Raw genomic sequence first — 20076 nt, forward strand, 5'->3', positions numbered from 1 at the left:
TAGTCCTCACTTTGTTGTTGGCAAGGAGACAACATTCACGTTATCTAAACACAAAGCTTGCCGTGCCCTGCAGTACCTCTGCCTGGGAACAGGAAAAAAGGCAGCTGAGATTTTATACCTTTTTACCAAAGTACGTTTGCTAACAGCCAGACTGGTCTGCAGTACACACGAAGCTTTTGGAAACAGTGCTTCAGCAACAGTTAAGAGTTGCTCAAAGGGCAAGTGTATCACATGGCAAGGTGAAGTAGGATGTGATGTGCAGGTTGGTGGGGCTTTGTTTTTGTTTGGTGGGGCTTTGTTTTTGTTTGGTGTTTTATCATTTTGGGTTTTGAGGGTTTGTTTTGGTTTCAGTTTGGGTTATTTTATTGCTGGGGGGGGTGGCATGTTTTGTTTTCAGGTTTTTTTTTGTAGAGTAAGCTGTTCTGGTAATCTGATTTTTTAATTGGAAGAACTGCTAAGAAACACAAATCACATATACTGCTGCAAGATACCCCAGAAGAACAGTAGAACATAAGGATCAGAACCCACTTAGGACTTTTGAACTTAGTAGTTTTAAAAGCTATTCCCAAGATGGACATGGCCTGGTGATAATGCCAACCACATCCTTTTAAACTGGTAAAGACTAACTCTTCAGTACTTTTACAAAGTAGCTCAGTTCCATGGGAGGACACACCACCTACATGTACATTTACCTTTTATCTTATGGGGATATGGGTATACCTTATGGCAATGACTCCACGTGGTAGAAAAGGGAAGAAAACACTTCCAAAACTGACAGAGCATTATCAAGAGAAATGAAGCTAGTTTTGTACCATGAATGAGTCAAAACTATCTTCTGTCTTTTTTTTTTATTACTCATACAGAATCAAGTATGCCAGTACGTGAAGAGAACCAAAGAATTTGTGCAAAAAAAACCACCTTTGAAAATGGCTGGGCAATTCCTGTTCATAAATATGCAGCTTAGACATTTTCCCTCTGGGCATTTAAATTTAAATACAGAATTGTTAGCGGAAAGTTGAAGGGGGAAGCAGCATGAGGCATAAAATACAGCATGTTCCTAAAATCAAGTAATAAAAACTAATACCCAAAATGCTTGAATTAGTAATTCTTATTAATCAATTAAATTTTTTTAAAACCGACACTGAAACCAAGTTTTCATGTTTCTTGGACAGAAAACGGTCTGGGGGCACGCAGACATAACATTTCACTGCTGTGGTCTTTCATACACAAGTTTTGACACAACTGAAGAGCAACTGCATTCAGTTTAGGTGAACTCTTACAGATTTTTTTATCCCACCCAAATCAGTGATCCACAGAAGATCACCCAAATAACTTTGCTTCATTAAAGCAATGCACAAAGTTCCCATGATAAGATGGTCTTCAAATGTCTATGTCTCTCCTTTCTATGGGCTCTGTTTGAGACTACAGGGCTGCTATTATTTTCATAACAGGGGAATGGATTGTTGCTTTGGGGTTTACATTTTTTTTTTCATTAGGTTTAGGGGGGGTAATGGACTTAAATGTCATCAGTATTCTGAATGCACCGTGCTGTTCAGAAAACAACACTATTACCTCAAAATGGAAGTACAGCTCAAAAATGGTACTCAAAAATGGTATTTTTGGTATTGCTGATAGGCCTTTTCTGAGAAGCGGCACATTAAGTAAGATTTAACCTGTGCATAATGTTTTTTAAAATTGTGTCTGTACTGTTGTCCTAGGTTGCAATGTAAGATGTGCCCAAAGTATGCATTCTGTCACCATCTACATGAGCTGTTAAAACTAGGTTGGGCAGTGTTTCTCTTGCCCCCTCCCTCCAGCCTATCTTCTGTTAATGGCCCATCAGTGCCCTGCTGCATGACTCACAGATAACTCCCTCCAGGAGCTATCTCTGTTTAATGGGCAATCAAGCAGCCATTACAAGACTGATACAATATCAGCCCACTGTGAGATGCTCCGCCCAGGGGGAGGAGCCAAGCATTCCCACCTGGATATAATCTGGGATTTGGGACAGCACAGGCAGCCTTACCCACTGGATTCTCAGAAGACAAGAGCTACCAGACCTTTCTGCAGGAACACTGCTTCCACAAGACCGCTTCATCTGGACTGCTACCACCACCACAGAGTAGCAGTTGTATTCTGACGCTGTCAGTGATCTTTTGTACTACTGCATTTGTTTTATTTTATTTTATCTTTTTTTTTTTTTTTCCTCTCCTATTAAATTGGTTTTTTCTGACTTGGAGTCTCTCGCTGGTTTTGCCTTCAAGCCAGCACAACTGTTCTGCCAAATTGCTAAATACAAAAACCTGACTGAGGTCCTACCCGTTTGCCACAAGTCCCTTCACGGAGTGTGAAAGGGTCCAAATCAAAATGTCTTTTTAACTACTGAGCAGGTTAAGTCCAACCAAAGGGTAGTGTATGCAGGTCCAAGTTAAATAAGAAAGATTAAGCATAAGGGCTAAGATACCAGATAATGAAAAATTTTAGTAGAGGGCACCTCTGCCACTTGTTACAGCAAAGCTACAGAAGGGTAGAATGTTCCCATGAAGTTCTACTGCTGTAAAGCAAACAATTCAAATCCATGAAAAAGCCACTCACCTATAACTAAGTCCCGGGCTGACAGCAGCAGCAATGGGTTGGTGAAAGCCATTCCGTACAACCTGAATCTCGTTGTAGATATGTTTCTGCTGCCATAATCCAACAGCCAAATCAGACCACAACACAAACAGAAATATACAGGCCTACTATAGGCTATGATACGATTGTGACCCTGTTTAAAAAGAAATCACAAAACCACCAACATTTGTAATTTTTTTTGTTACATCAGTGATTTTTACTCTTCTGCTACAGATAGCTTCAGAACCAAAATTAAACACTGGTCATCAACTAATATACTGTCACCTCACCATAGCCTAAACTAATATACTGTCACCTCACCATAGCCTAAAGTTCTCTTCATAAAATCCTTAACACATCGCATTGCAGTGACACCAGTCTGCTTTTTGACACAGCAGTTAGATTGAGCTATAGATACTCCAAGTCTCGGCTATATTTTATGCTACGTTGCTGCTGTACTAAATGCTAGAGAAGCTCTGACTAGACTTTATAAGCAACTGAGAAAAAGGGATTAAAGTTTATTACTCAGACACTGCTTCTGCTGGAGGGGGTGAAATCTCTATGGTGTTTATCAAAACACAACTTCTTACACAAAATTAATCACTTGCTGCAGAGGAATAAAGATTTTATACATCTTATCTAGGACAAAGGTAATATTTCGTCTTGGCAATCTAGTAGACGCACAACAGAAAAAAACATTGTGCAATACTAGAACATTACCATTTCAATGTTCAAACATTAACACTCACTAGAGCATTGCAAACTCAGCTTATTAGAGTGAAAAAATAAAGCAGTGTACACACTAGGACAACTGAATGATCCACAAGACTAAAACAGAACATCAAAGCTGTGTCAGTTCATACCAGCAGAGCAAATTACAACACTAAGAATACTTCTCAGTATATTTGCTAGAATAATAAAGATTCATCAAAAAGCTTACAACACGGCTACCTAGCAAAAGCTAGGCTCGAAACAGGACACAATTTGCTGAATACAAAGAGTATGGCAAGCAGGAAATAATATCAGTTCCCTTCTCACACACTGAGACAACTACAAGCCTTCTGTGCCTTATCAGAAGGAACATAGGGAAAATGTCAGAAAAGTCAAACCAAAATGATCAATTCTCTGCAGGAGTTCTGCATCTGCAGGGTTGGTGCAGGGGCACATGCCCATGACTTACATGTCGAGGGGAAGAAGAATCTGGCTGAACGCTCTGAAACCAAAACAAAAAGAGGGAAGTTACCCAATCTACAGATAAGGGTGTTTACCCTCCTACACACACCTTCTTAGTTGAAGTTCTTTTAATGGTATCTACAATTAATTTTACAGTTGTCAAGCCACATTAAAGCCTTTAAATAGCACAATGTCATAAACCTATGTCATAAAATCTATTTAAAGCGTATAAATCCATAACCAAAAAAAACCTCTCCAACCTCCTTATTTTCAGGACTTTCACCATTTTTCAACAGCATTACAAACTTTAATTTTAAGCCTGATTTCCATCCTGATGGTCAAATCATAAAAAATAACCAATTGTTCTTAGATTACAATGAACTATCAACAGTCTAACAAAAATTAATAATCTGATCAAAAATATATTTAGATATAATTTGCCTCATCTAAATGCTGAGATGCAGACACTGAAATTAAAACCCAAACCCATAAAACTTCAAGTTCAGTTTGTGGTTGGTTTTCAAGTTGGTTTACTCCTCTTTACGAAATCAAAAAATGCATGAGAACAATAAATAAAGGACTGTTTAACAAGCATACACAGAACCATTCTAGTGAACTGACCTTGCATTACCATCTATTACATTTTCCATGAGGCCAAGTTTACTCATTTCTTTATAAATGATAAGCATGCACATTTTTCCTTAAAACTCTAACTAACCTGCAACACCCAACTGGATTTATATCTATTGATTGTAGAAAGTAAAGAGAAATTAAAATACCTTCAACAGCGAGTACTGGCAACTGGCTATTACCAGGCAGAACTGGAAGACCCAAATATCCTTGAAAAAGCCCTCTATAAGAAGTACAGAACCCAGAAATGCAACTAGAATAGCTAGGATGACAGCTAATACGTTTTCAAGGATCTCACGATTCCTGTTTTAAAGGGAGAGAAAAAAAAGAAAAAAAGGAATTTAAAGCTAACTATGGCTAGAAAAAGCTTCAAAAGAGCAGTTAGGGTCAAAAATTCGCAAGGGTTATGCTACGGGTAGCAAAGTAGTTAAGAATAGATTTGAACTTCCATAGTCTACTAGCACACTGTCCTTCAGGAAAGCAAGGAGCTACCAGGATTCCAATGACAGCTGAAAGTAGTTAGTCAGTAACCTATAGAATTTTACTTTAAACAGCAGAAGATAACTTCAGCAAATAATTTTAGAAATAATTCAAAAGCACGGACTGTAACATAAATCTATATTCAAAGCCCATCCAAGGTAATTATAAGCCTGTGAAAAACAAGCATGGTAACTTACCTGTGTATACAGTCTGCCAATCATGATTTTCTAATGAAGAAACTAAAAATACTCTTGCTTAAGTAAGATATGCCAAGTGGAATACAGATAATTCCCTATGATATTGCCTGCACCTCAGAACAGAATTTTGAGTATTCCTCCCTGGACAGAATCACTAGTATCTTGTTTATTTCAAGGAGGTTCATTACCAAAATATAAATACTCTACATATTCCAAAAGCTGGTAACTGGAGGACCATCTTAATTTTATTCCTCTAGGTAAACGTAGCAGGAAAAAGTCATCATGGTATTAAATGACTCTTTGAAAAAATGCTTTGAAACAGCAGATAAATTGTTTCTATTTACCAAAACACTAAGTGCATGCAAGGTTGTAGACCCCTTCAATTAATTCTGGAGAATGCTATACTCTAAAGATTGGCAACAAATCATTCTAGTTGAACATTCAAATATGCTACTGCCCTACTCAGGCAAAACGAGGGCTGGTTTCCTTTTTCCTTTCTTGATTGCTAGAGAAAAAAGGAAGGTAGCCTCCATTATTTTAGAAAACTACATTCAGTATTATTCTTTCATTTTTCAGAGTACAGTAAATAAATACAATTCTCTAAGGATAGTTTTATCTATACTACAGTTCAGTAACTGTTTTCATCTTTGCTTTCTGAGGTCTGGTAGCATACAAGGATCTCACCTATCAAACAAAGCCAGAAGGGTTAATCTATCAAAATTGATGCTAATCCAAAGTTTAGGCAGGATCCAAAAGCGATAGTACTGCTTGACTTTCTGAGCTGCTTCCTCTTGAGGTTGCATGTGGTCCTGAAGGTCAGGGCTCAGGTCAATATCTTGCTGCTCCAGCAGATCTGTATCCATTGTTAGCAGCCTGTTCAACCTGATCTGAGGAAGAGAAAGCTAAAAGAAAGTTAGTATTAACAAAAGCTCATTTATAACGAATTACTGTATTATACTGAAAATTGCTTTGAGGAAAATTGCTGGAACTCTTTCGTTTCACTTTTGAGGAATTACATGTTAAGCACTGTCACAGGCTTCTACTTGCTTTTTCTGTCCTTATCACAGCCCATGAACCACAGCCCATCACAGCTGCTGGACTAGCAGCAATAACAGTTTGCATACAACACAACTCTTTGGCATTTCAGCACATGCCTTATTTCAAAGGAATGTGTCTTCCAAGCACATGATCCCATTTACTCAGAAAACTTCAAATCTGAACACAAGTAAACTGATACATGGACAACATACACTACAAGAGTAACCCAATTATTAATTTAACTAAGTTACAACACATTTCTTATAGTCAGCTAATCTGCATGCAAACCCATGCTGAATGGTTCTTTTTGCATGACAAAGCAACATACTCGGTGCACCAGCGGTCAAATTCAAACTCACTGAATCCAGAACACCCTCAAATGAACCAAAGAAAAAGCTCTGCCCTAAACAGTCAAGTACTATTTTCAAATTACTATTACTTATTTTGCAGTTTGTTTAGAGTTCTCCTGAAAATCACAGTGATACTAACAACAATGAAAGACACTTAAGGAGAGTCCTCAGTGCTAATAAGATACAAAAGTACATGTGCATCATCTAATCCAGTTTCTAAATTTCATTAACAGGCCAAGAAGCATCCTGATGTACTGTCCTTTATTCTTAGGCAATATAGTTGTTAAGATGCCCTTTAATGAGAAAGCTTCACAAATACGTAAGGCAAAGAGTAAAATTTTAATACTCATGCCACCTTCAAGCATCAAAACTACAGGTTTAGTGTTTGGAGGGGCTTTTTTCCTACAGTCATCTAAGTTTCACACTCAATTTCTTGATTTGTAAAACTTTTTTCATCACTCTCTAAATCATCAGTCTACCTAACTATGCTTTTAGTTAACTTTTCTTTCCAAGAAAAATACTAATTAAAAAACAAGCAGGAGCACACACCCCCTTTCTAAAAGCATTTCAAAAATACAAACCATACTATTTAAGGTAAGCTGTGTCAGAAAACAGGTCCTTTTTTGACCATTTTTTAAAAACTTCATTTCTTAAAAGGTAGAATCAGCATGATATTCATGGAATTAAAAATAAATTTCTGCGGAAATCTCCATTTAGGTGCATGGGCTGAGCCTTTACAGTCACAAATTTGCCTTAAAACAGAATCATTCCCTCCAATGGGACTACACTGGCAAACCAAAAGCACAGGAAAGGTAATGCAGCCTATTTTCTAAAGGCTACATGCTCAAGGGGGACCGTGGAAAGCAAAGCAAGTTCCTCTAGCAGACACCAAGTTTAAAAAGCACATTCTTGATCAAAAGCATGGTCAGGCAAATGTAGGTTTCTTGCTCCTCTGCCAAATCCTAAGGCTGTATTTCATTTTCCCTCTTGATTAGGTCATTAGGTACTCCAACAGCTTATTAGGTACTTTACCAGCTTAAGAATCATGTCCATTTGCACTGTTTTCATAACATATGTCTTCAGAATTAAGAGTACAGGTATGTCTGGACTTGACATTAATACAAAAGCTTTGAGATCATAAAACTATAGAATTATAAAGCTATTTGCAGCATGAAACATGAAGCTTACAGAAGTGTAAGCTTCTGCCTTGTTTTCCCAGTCACTCCTTGCACATAAAATTTTGTACAGCAGACTCCAATGACAGATTTCTAAATTTCTTTCAGGGAAATTCCTCAAGTGAGGTTTCTTTTGGTCAGAACACAGTATTTACCCTTTCTGCTGCCTGCTAGCCTCAGCAAGGCACAGAAGGAGAACTGTCCAAATTGTACGCATTATCTCTAGAACCTTTTACAAGGTATCTTAGAACATCCAATTTCCATGACTGTTTTTAAATCACTAGGTTTTAGATCAGAGGAAACCAACTAAGTTTTAAAGTGCTATGCAAAGGGATTTGTATGTATATATGAAGACACTACAATACTAAATACTTTTTCTTCATGAATCCAGACAAAATTCTTCCATAAGAACAGAGAGCTACCACACAGAATGATTAATCAGTGCTATAAAGTTGGATAGACTTCTGATTCTTAGCATGCTTTAAAAATAAGTAAGAAAAACTTACTAGATCATGTGGATAAAAGCGAACTGAGGTAGAACTCGATACATGAGAGTCCGTGTCACTATAAGAACAGGGAAAATACTTCAGATTATAAACTATATTTTATTTCAACAGGTCACTCTAATGTTCTAGTGTCCCAAATTAATTTTGATACCTTGTGAATTTTTTCTAAATGTCTTTAAGGTTTTTTTAGTCACTTATTATAAATGCAAGTAGCCACTTAGTCTCGTATTGTGGTACATTCCACACCTACAGCAAGCTTAGAGACTCTTTAATCTTACCCTTAAAAACATTTTCTCAACACCCAGTCCCTAAATTGTCTAAAAAGAACTATAATGATAGCCATTATTCCACTTGAAAAAACAAAAATATTTTACAAGCTGTTAGCTACCGATTTGTAAACATACAACTCTAAAGAAGTGCAGAGGCTGCTAAGTGTCCACATGCAGTTTCTCTTAATTCTATACTGCTTTTATCAAGATCTCAAAACCACCAAAAATAGTACATACTTCGAACAAGTGAGCAACTCAAACTGCTTTTGAGAAACTTAACTTTAAATGAAGTTAAACCTCTGATAAGAAGAGCAAAATTACTTTGTAATTTCCGTTCATTAGAGACGAAGAGAAATTTCTCTTACTGTAGTAGAGTCCATATCCAACCATTGCTTTTTTCCCCAATTTTGGAGAGCTTTTGGATGTTTGTTTTCCATGTAAATCACATGGTTGTAAGACTTGTATCAAATTTATGCAATTTTCCTTCAGTTCCTTGCCTTAAGATAAAAACATTCTTTGTTATCAATTTTACTTCACTGAAACTCAAGTATTCTCTACAGCCGAGATGTGATAATTTGAAGTGGCCAGTTTGTTCCTTCCATTAGCACATACAACTTCATAACAGCAGCCATTGGCAAAGCCATTGCATCTGGAACATGCAAGCACTGGAGGTAGGGATTGGCAGCTTTGAGGAAGGAACACAGAACTTTTTGTCAATGCTCGATTCTACAAAAGGCACTTGCATACTCTCACAAGAAAGATTTGAAGACAGAACATTTTATATTCATTACTCCGTAATTCCAGGAGCTATTCCACCTATATGTGGTAGAAATTATAGCATTCAGCATGGCGTAAAGCTTCAGAGCAATTCTACACGGTGAAGTAGATTGGGGGCAGGTGGGAAGCCACAGGAGGTTTTGGGTTGCTTTTCTTTCTTCTGCCTCCTATCCCTTCAGAGAAAGAAAGTGCATCTTTCCAACAGCAGATGAACTTTTCAGTATGTAACTGGTTATTTCAGCTGCAAGTCAAATTTTAATCTCAAGCATGTTAGCACTTCCATATACTGTCTGATGCCATCTATGGACTTGAGAATAAATTTATCAGCTTACAATGGCCTCACAACTGGAAGTTAAATAGCCATTATGGTCAACAGCCACCTATTTTCTCAAAAACAGGTTACATTCTTTAACAAAGACCTTCTATAAGCCAACAAAAAATGTATTTGTCAAGTTCTCAGTTTGGAAGTACTGCTTAAGCTAACAGTAGTCTTCATTTTCTGAGATAATATTTAACTTAATGTCATCTTCTAGTAAAAATCACTTAGGTCACAAAAGTATACAGTTAATATACTGTATTGATTTTTTGGTAGCCCCTACTAAAAAAACCTTTTGAAATTAAAATAAAATATTGGGTGCAGAGTAAGACAAGAATCATCACTCTTGACTGGCCTTCACACACACCAGATGTTGGATGCTCTTCTTGCAGCTGGCTCAAAGTTCACAAGTGACATGTCGCAGCCCCCTGTCTCGTAGAGTGTAGAACTGAACTTACCTATCAAAGAAAAGGTCAAAAGCAGGTCAAAATTTCCTCATGTTTCATCCCATTGGTAGCAGCTTCTATTCATTAACTTACAACAGAGATCAAGTCAGATATCCGAATTTACATCAGGGTCAAAATATAAAATGTGATTAAACATGAATGCGTCGCCAGTGCAGACGTTAGCTACACAGTCGTCTTTCGTACCATTTTACATAACATATGTACTGTAACTGCAGTACTGAATCAAAGAGTTTGTATTTACAAGATGCCACCATTAACACAACAGAAGGACAATGTAAGCCATTTTTTCCCCTCAGAGAATAAACACATGAAAAATTTGCAGTGACCAGCTTCTTCAGTTCTTCCCCACCCCCAACAGAACCATCAGTAAATCATTCACTATCAGCATTTAAGAACATTTGGCTGCAATAGAGATAACCCAAGTATCCTGAATAAAATTCTTTTGAGCAGCCTATATCTATTTAAAAAGAAACACAAAGACTGAAAGAACTGGCATGCTTTGTAAGTTAACTTAGGAAACTCAAAAAAGGAATGTGAGGCAGAGATTTATTCTACAAGCTGGAAACAAATGCTTCAGTGTAAGAACAAAGGACTGCAAACTAACTTCTTAGATAAGCCATTTGGACTTACTTCCAAAATACATAATTTTAAAAAGTAGCCAAATATACCACAAATGATAAATTACCTATCTCAAAATATGATGTTTTCACAGTACCTTCCTCCCAACATTGGCCTGATCAGAGAGGTAAGCATTGTAATTTTCCCTGAAGGCCAGGTTCAATATATTTCAGCTCTGAATGCAGGGAATCTGATTTTGAAACTGATCTCACATGAAATGATCTGCCAACTTCTCCAACTCTTCTAGCTTAAAATCCTTCTTAAGTCATGATGCAAAGCATACAATATTCCATGATCAGCTTATATAAACAGAAGGAAAAAAACCACTTTGGAGCATGTAAAGAAAAACTATATACACCTCTCAGCTGTACATCTTGCAGGTTTTTCTTCTGCTAATACAAGATGACAAGCAGTCCCTGCAGAAATACCTAACAAGATCAGAGGGTCCAATCTTTCCCATTTCTGTGAGAACATCACCTGCTTCTAACACCACGGATTTTGAATTTTATTTTTTTAACACAATATAATCCTCTTCCAGCTTCTCTTCAAACCCACAGACAAATGAGTTCGATTCAAAAGCATTTGAATCTTAGCAGTTAAATCCCTCAAACTAGATGCTCAAAACCAGTGAGATGAAGAAAAAATACTGGTATATTGAAAACATCTTCATAAAGCTTTCTCCCCTTGGAGGAAGCACCTCAGCCGAACCAGGCAATACCCCAGCCGTGCTCAGAGCCACCACTGTGACAAGACAGTCCCCTCCATAGCTCAGGAGGCACAGAGGGCGCGTGCCAGATCTCAGCGCTCTCTCGAGATTCAATTACACCTGCCACAGGCCTAAGTACAAAGCTCACTTGTTACGACTTTTTCCTCAATGGATAACATTTTAATGAAGTGCTTTAGCTGTTATCTTTTGGTTTTTCAATGCAGTACGTAGTACACAGCTGATAATGAAGCTTAAAATTTAAACTAGTAGATAACACAGGAAATCTTCTCACAACAAAGACAGACCCTTGGTTACAAAGAGTTATTTCTTAACTGCATCAATAAAAGTTTCAAGATCAAACATTGAGATAGTGGACAATACAAATACACTTCAGGTTCTACTCAGGACAAAAACGTGCATAAATTATTATGGAAAACTCTCCTGGGCCACCAGCCCTTATAAAAAATAGTCTGGGTTAAATTCTTGATGGTTTTGCATTACTGAATAGAGATCCTGGAAATTAATCTTTTTAATTTTTAACTTAATGAAATTCTAGTCACTGAAGTTAGAATATACTACATGGACATATCATTTCCCCTTCCCTTGGGCTGAGAAAACACATCAGATATTTATTTCAGAAGAAGTCTACTGAGCTATTAAACTCTCTCATATGTACAGCTCCCCGTCACCCAACTTATTTTTGAATCTATCAAAATTTACTGCATTTATATTGCTGCAGTAAGTGCTGCACTGCTGCAGTGGCATATTACAAACCTGATTAACAGAGGCAGCAAACAAACAGAACCCTTAATTCCCATCATTTATACATAAACTACAAAATGGACTCAGGATATGCCATGCTTGCAATTCACCCACCTATTTAAATAGGCTTCCTATTGAAAGTTAGCTCCCTGGCAAGCAAAGCACAGCTTCTCATTAAAACAAAATCTTTTTCTGTCCCTTTTTTTGTTCTTCTTTTACTGTTTTTGATGTGGTTTGGTTTTGTTGTTGTTCTGTTGGGGCTTTTTGGTTGGTTGGCTTAAAAGAAAAGATTTTTCAGAAAAGCCTCAACTCATCTCAGAAGAAAACTTGACAGGACTGTTCAATGCTGATGATGACACCAACTCCAAAGGGTAACTGGAGATAATATGTCCGAGCTCCAAAATCCTTAATGTTTTTTAAACTCTGTGAGAGAGGACCAGCTTCCCCACAGTACACAAATTCTAACAAAGAATTTCAATACTCAGGATTCAATACATATGGATATACCTAGCATTTTTATTTACTCTAGTGACTCCCTCCTATTCCTGTCTCCCACAGCATTCTCTGTGGGATACTTGGAACAGCATCACATTGAATAAGCTTAAGAAGGTATCTCCTCTCTCTAAAGCCTGTGGTTTCATCAAGTTGTGAACAAATGGGAGACTCCAAAGATTATGTTACAAATCAAGAAATATGATCAATAGCACGTCTGCCCACTCAACATAAATGTCTGTAACTTCTCTGCACACAGACACAAAAAAAAGAGACCTGTAAGTTCTTAGGAAATTAAAGTCACCCAAAAATATTCTATTTGGACCAGGTTACAATAACAAACCAAGACGATGTAATACTCAAGCACACAAATCCAAAATACATCTTCATTCTGACATGGAGAGGAAAAGACAAATTCATGTTCTTTGAAGCAAGTTTCCTTGTTCCAAAGGACCAAAATATCTCATCACCACATTCAGAGACAACCATGTAACATTTCACACTGCACAAACTCGTATTCCCACAGTTAAGGGCATCAACAGGAAGCAGCAACAGGCTGATGAGCTTAAACAGACAAAACCTGGAAGATTTCAGTGTCACAGAATCTAGCTAAAATGGTGCTCTGATGGTTTCCTCAGCTAAGTTATCCTCAGTTTGCTTTCCAGTTTTACATCTAATAAATACTCCTTTTTTTTTTTTTTCAAACCTCTCAGACTAGTTTACACGCAAAGGCTTACTGACATGTTGAAATTACATCATCATTAGATCAAGACAGATTTGTCTTCTGCTTCAATCAGCATTTTTTAAATCGCAGTTAGCAAAATCAAAGTCATCAGAATGTAACCACTTGGTAGACTGCTAGGAGCTTTATTTCCAAAGGTCAAAATTTTACCATTAGTTATGGTATGAAGATGTACATGTTTCCAGCTAGAACACTTCAAAGTAGTTAATTTTTTGTTCCTATATAAGTTGGTCAAAAGAGTAACTTACCTATTATACCAAATTCCAGACTACAACATGATTATTTTCCAAGGGAATAATGGGAAGTGAATATTAATTTTCTACATGGACCTTTGATCATGCTCCCACATCCATCCCAAATAAATTACTTCTATTTAATTATCAAAAGGTACTGAGTAACTGCTCCTAAATTGCCTTTAATCATGTAAGTAGCCAGTGTATAAGTTTCTCTTTACACAGAAGTTTTGATACTCAAAACCATTCAACTGCCTTGATAAATTAAAATGCTTAAGAGATAACTGCTTGTTATATAAACAATTCAGCCAGAAGTCCACCACAGCACCATAATTGTCTTGTAAAGCTCTAGATGAGCAGGACAAGGAGCCAAGGACAAAAGTATTATTTCACCCCAGCTTCAGACACAGGGCATCTGTTCTACTAACTCAGTACTTGGACTCCTAACTACCTGACAAATTCTAATTTCAATTTAACCAACTTTCACTGGAAGGGCTAAAAAATCCCACCTACCTGTCTAAAGAATCTGATATTAGTGAGAACAACAAGCATCAGTACTGCCACACTCTGCTCTGAAAACTGTCATTCACTGAAGTAACGGCACATTTTGCTGCTTTTGAGATTTGTATTGTATCAATCTTGCCTAGAACCATGACACTCAGCTTGCCACCTTTCCTTTCCATCCTGCATTCCTTCTACAATTTGCTTCATGTTTAATGCTCCACATCAAGCTCCTTTTCCATCCTTTCAAGTTCCTCCCCTCTAAACCTTCCAACAGTATAACTGATAAATATCTTCCTGTTTCGAATCTGCAAGACTGAAGATAATGCCTCAAAGCATCTCTTCCCTTACTCCCAGGGCAATGCAAAGTTCAAGATAACTGTATCCTCACCAGTGGGCATGGGACAAGTATAATACAGTGATGCTCATCCCAGGTAAAATAAGTCACCAGAATCAAATTAACAAGACAAGAAACTTTAAAGCAAACAAAAACAAAAATTGTGGGACTTGTTAAGTGCTGCAGCTTAACATCAATATGAATAGAAAAAATGTAGAAGCAGATAGTGTACTGGTAAAGGAAAACATGAGCCCTACATTTGGTGAGGGTTTTAAAAGTAAATGAATACGTGCCCCGCTCACCTTTCCAAGAGGATTTGAATTAAGAAACTCTTGTATGCGCTGTACAGAGATATAATATAGCCCCATCTATGTTTGTGATTGATATTTCCAGTTGGTGTAAAACAAGTTTTGCTTCCATATTATTTCCCTAGCCACTTGTTTTTTGTTGTTGTTGTTGTTTTTTGGGGAGTTTTTTTGTGCCCTGGGCAGTCACAATGATTTCCGCAGTGACAAAGAACTGGTCATACTTTATTAATTGCTTTAATTGTTATTCTGATGCTGATCAAGGAAAAAAACTACAACCATCTCCCAACTCAATCCACAGACAAAGTAACATGGTCATCTTTCACTTTAAGCTATCTTAGGATAACAGCAAAACCTAAGAGCTTTAGACTCAATGGAAAGAGAAAAATAGTGTTACTTCATCCCTGACTGAGGGTTAAAAACAAACAAACAAAAAAACCCAACTAAACAAAAAAACACCACCCCAAACAAACTAACCATGTACCACTTATAAGGAAAGGTTCTTTCTTATCAGGCCTGATTAAAGAATCACACACACAAAAGCTTGCATCATTTTTCCAACTATTTTACTCATTTTGCCAACTATTTTACTCTTAACAAAAGATAGCACCTGTTCCACAAAACCTGCTACACAAACTGGAAAATTTTATTTTCCTAAAATAACACAAGCAGATCCTGTCTATAATAGCTCCTGTCTCTCAAAGGATTCTAAACTAGATGTTCAGAGTTTCAAAACAGGAAACAAATCCCTATTATACATCAGATTTCCTTCTAGCAGATCCCAGAAGTTTTGTGCCTCCCAAAGACAACACGATGTCTCAAATAATTGTAAGCACAGCACGGGTAAGGTTTCAGAATGATTGAGTCACATGAATGCCTGAAGACGCCAGTGCACAAAAAATAAAATGAATATTGCCTTTTGGGAGAGCCTGAATGCCATGTGCAATTTTATATATGATCTACTTTGATTTCTGCTACAGCAAATAATATATGCTCTTAAATAACACAGGCCTAGATTACATATTAAATGACATTCTACAGAACTCAACTGTATTATTTTGAGTAAGACAAACCAAATCCTTCAAATGGAAGCCTCAAGAATATAGCTCAACATTAACCTAGGACAGATATAACCAGTGTAACAATTTCAGGGTTATATTTCAATTTTTTTTTTTTCAATAAAAATGAGTCCAAAGTAAATAAAGAAAATGGGTTTTGTGTGACAAGCTTTCGTAGTTGAGAGACACGTACAAGCTCTGAGATCGAAACAGTAACACATCTATATAAGAAACAGCAAAGCAAAAGAATCTACAACAAAAATTATTAGATAACTAGATCTTGTGTATTCATTACATCTGTAGTAAAGTTTTACAAAACATCTCAGAGTACATCAAGGTAGTTTTCAGTTTTGCTTATATTCCATTTTTCCTTATACTGTAACTAGAAGATGCAGAAGAAGAAAGTCTCAGTCAAACACTTGAAGAGTTACCACAGACTGGCAACCCATGGAGTCTTCCCCTCTAGTGGGGTAAGATGACAACTCACTTATCTTTTAGTACTGGATTACAGAAAGGCCTGAAAACAAATGTTTTGTCAGTGTTCTGATCAACCCTGTACTTTTAGGTTATTACAGCTGACAGCTGCTCAAAATTCCATCACTAAAAATTGCCAGTGCTCAAGATGCCCATTTTAATAATTCAAGGAAGAGTTACACATTAATGATGGAGTCCTAAGTAATTCAGGCCATATATAGATAGCTGCAAAGATCCCTGCTAGAAATTTTTCCAAACCTGCCTCTGCACTATATGGCAGATCAGTCATTTATTAGGACCATCATAACTTCTTCCTAGTAATTTTATTAGCTGCACAGAAGTTAATTAAGACGTTAATAATCAAGAATACCACATAAAATGGACCATGAAGAATTAAGAAGGCACTATAAAGCTCCACAAAATTATGACATCTGATGGACGGAGGAGTCCGAGATTTACTTCCAATACCAAGCTCCTAAATTAAGGCATACATTAAAAGCAAAGCATTCATTCACATAAGTATTTCTTTTTTGAACAGCTAAATGACTCATCTAAAAAAAGGTAAGATCAAGAATTCCTAGGAGCCATAACAAGTTGGTTTTTCTGAGGAACCAGAAGATGCTCGAAGTCTCCATCTCTGCTCAGATGCCTACAGGACCACAGGAAAGATTTATTACTTGTGTTATGTTGTCCAAATCAAGAAAGCTCTCACACCATTATTACTTGTATCTATGCCTCCCTATTTCCCATCATGCATTTACTAGAGAAAGTGCCCGGAAAGGTGATTGACAAAGGCAACAAACTGATGAGCACATATGATGAGCAAATATGGCCTTCCTAGAAACACACCTACAAGACTGGGAAACAAAGCTCAGGTTAGCTGATTTTCACTGCATTACCAATAAATCTGCCCTATTAAAACCTCCATGTCACCAAGGTTATATAAGGCCTGCATACCAAGTTCATCGTGCAAACTGCTACCGCCTACAGCAGATGCAGCGGCATGTGATGCTTCTAAGTGGACACTCCCATTTCTCACCAGCAAGGAGGCGCTAGCACCGGGCACAGCTGCCTGGGAAGGGGGGCAGGACTGCACTCTGACCTGGGAGGAGCACTGCTGGCCTTGCTGACCATCTTGAAGGCTACGAGAAAACATGCATTGGGGACACATTACCAGGAAGAAGTGAAAAAGAGCCAGAAGTGAAGCAAAACAAGATTTTTCAGTTTTAAGAGGAAAACTTTTATTTATTTATTTTAGAGTATAGTAGCATTAAGCAGCAAACAGCTTGGGTTAAAGTAACCCCTAAGTTCTCTGTAACAATGTATTTAGGCCCTAGTTACATTCAGTAATCTAAATATTCTAGTTCCAGTCACCTTCTTAGAAGTAGTATTTCTTTCTAAGGTCTCATCACATCACCCAAGAGGTATACTTTTCTGAGCCCAAATTTGTGGGTGCAAAAGCAAATTACTGCAGGTTAGTTTAACTACAGACCAACCTGAGATATCACCTGTATTTACACTGACTATTTTAGTCTTTTCGCAGTAGTTAGGGTCCTTTTTGCTTATTCAAGTATGACCTGATCAGCTGTTTAGAGCTTTTTTATTAGTCAGAGACATCACCTTTCTTATCATTAATCCACACTAACTAGAAAACATTTTTAAACTTTGTTAATAGCCATAGGATACCACAGACCTTGTAGATAAGTTACATCTCTGGACTCAGAATTATTTTGAGCACATTAAGACTCTCTATAGAAAGTTAATAATTGGCAAAAGCTGATTCTGAAGTTATTTTAAAGTTACATCAAAAACTTTATTGCTTGCCAAAACACAGGTTTTAAATGTCAACCTGGCTTACAGAGAAATTTGTACATTTATAGCCATGAGCAGACAGTGTTTGAAAATGTTAATTCTCCTCTTCAGACTTCCACTGCAGAATTACTTTATAAAGCTATTTACCAAAGTAAGATTTTTTTTAATAGCTTGTTTAATATTAGGTATGACAAAGTGTCAGAGTACATGATGTTTACAGTTGATATCATACTGTCTTAGCAAGAGTAGCGGGTTTATTATCCTTCATTTTGTAGATTTAAAAGTGACATTATACTGTCATTAGCTAAGGCACTATCTTAGATAAAAGATTCTGTATTTTAAAGACTAGAAAATTGCTTAAACACTCTTTTGAAAAACAATATGTATCAGTCATTGCTTTCAACACTTCACTGTTTACAGCATGACGCTAGAGTTGGCAAATGAGGCAACTAAAAAAAAGATCTTAGTAAGAGTTGAAGGGTTATATCTGATGTACTTGCTTTTAACAGTATTTTCTACATCATCTATTTTTCAGTTCTTTTGTTAGAGAATCACTGGAAAACAAAATATGGATATAAGAATAGGTGTTAAGAAAAGCTCATGCAAAATAATGCAGACATGCACACAGCTCAGGAAGAAAAGAACTGCAACTCATTTATCATGTTCTAACATTTTAATCTGAAATTGAAATTCAGTGTTTTGCTGCAGTACACAAGGCTTTCAGGGAGCTGTGCAGCAACCAAAGCCCTAGGGAAGTACACAGATGTAACAACCTTCACTGCCCTCCTTAAGCAACATCAAACCAATGCTAAAAAATACTGCTTTCCCATAAATAGCAGGTACATCTCAAGAGGCATATACACAGATGCCCTTTGAATAGTTATCCACAACTGTCAACTAAAAAATCCCACAAAAATATTGATGTCAACCAGTTACACAGATATGCAAAAAATGTGTTTAGTCTCTGCCTGATTATTATAAGAATAAAATTCTGCTTCATACAGTCACTTACACACATGCATACACCATTGACTACATGGGATGCCAATGAACACTTATTTTTAAAGTGCCCAAAACACTACTGACATTTAGACAGGACAAAAGCAGGGGTGGATGGTGTTTTATGGTGCATTTGGGGTTTGTTTTTTTAGGTTACCAGGCAAAATAATCTTGTGTCTAATTTAGCATGAAAACAGCAGAATTTACTAGACCAGCTCTGACTTACCTACCATTGCCAAAGACACACACATATAATGACATTGTCTCTTACTAAATATTACAGAGGAAGTGAAAAGTAATTGCAATCATGGATAGGAAATTAAAGAAATCAGGTTTAACTCAACAGGTCTTAGGGAACAATCCCCCAACATCCACTTTTATGACAGAGTTAGAAGCTTAGAGATTAAAGTTTTGCTGGCAAAAATAAGAAACATCCTGGCAACTTAAGATTAGTAAATCTAATACTCTTCGAAGTTTAATATCTGAAGTCATGATTAGCAATATCAGAAACTACACTGGCGCAGCTCATCAACAGCATACAGGAGTTATGTCACTACAACTGCAGCGATATTTTGAAATCTTCTTAGTGGCAACTGGCTAAAAATGTCTCCATATTTCTTCATATTTGCTCCTTAGGCATAATATCTTTTACATCTTTAAGGTTTTCCTTCTTCCAGTAACACAGAATTTATACTAAAATTAAGCTCCTAATGTAAAGGAAAGGGGTTTTGGGTTTTTTTCCCGACTGTTCACCTAGAAATTAGAACATGAATACATATTTTTTTCAGACAGATTCCACAGTTGATGTTCAAACGGAATTTGTGTCAAATAATTATGAAAGCACTTTAGTGTTTGGTTGCACTAATGCAATTTAACTCCACTCCTAGGGACAGTCATTTAGCATTACAAAAAGTACTTTGAGTAAATTAACCTAAGTATTCAATTCTGAATATGTTTATATTTAAAGTATTTTTGGTCACAGATGTTATTATGTTAAAGTGAAGTGAGCAGTTTTGAATGTTTGTTTGTTTTTTAATTTAGAACAG

The 20076-nt window shown here is 36.8% G+C and overlaps 1 protein-coding gene across 13 annotated transcripts in view; it reads right to left on the bottom strand.

Annotated features, from left to right (window-relative positions):
* The window catches only part of PCNX1 (pecanex 1), a 94898-nt gene that overhangs the window by 36638 nt on the left and 38184 nt on the right, over positions 1–20076 (bottom strand). For 8 of the 13 annotated variants that reach the window (XR_009207907.1, XM_058420834.1, XM_040068770.2 and 5 more), the window contains 7 exons: positions 17177–17361; positions 9892–9982; positions 8163–8220; positions 5778–5995; positions 4566–4719; positions 3794–3826; positions 2596–2767 (listed from right to left, as the gene is read on the bottom strand). Coding sequence is in view for 12 of the 13 variants with exons in the window: in XM_058420834.1 (XP_058276817.1) it covers positions 2596–2767; positions 3794–3826; positions 4566–4719; positions 5778–5995; positions 8163–8220; positions 9892–9982; positions 17177–17361 (911 nt within the window). In the remaining variant the exon portion in view is untranslated. The remainder of the gene's footprint in view (positions 1–2595; positions 2768–3793; positions 3827–4565; positions 4720–5777; positions 5996–8162; positions 8221–9891; positions 9983–17176; positions 17362–20076) is intronic. The other 5 variants (XM_040068766.1, XM_040068774.1, XM_040068773.1 and 2 more) reach the window with 5 other exon arrangements.

The sequence above is a fragment of the Hirundo rustica genome, chromosome 6 (assembly GCF_015227805.2).
Source record: "Hirundo rustica isolate bHirRus1 chromosome 6, bHirRus1.pri.v3, whole genome shotgun sequence".
Classification (NCBI taxonomy): domain Eukaryota; kingdom Metazoa; phylum Chordata; class Aves; order Passeriformes; family Hirundinidae; genus Hirundo; species Hirundo rustica.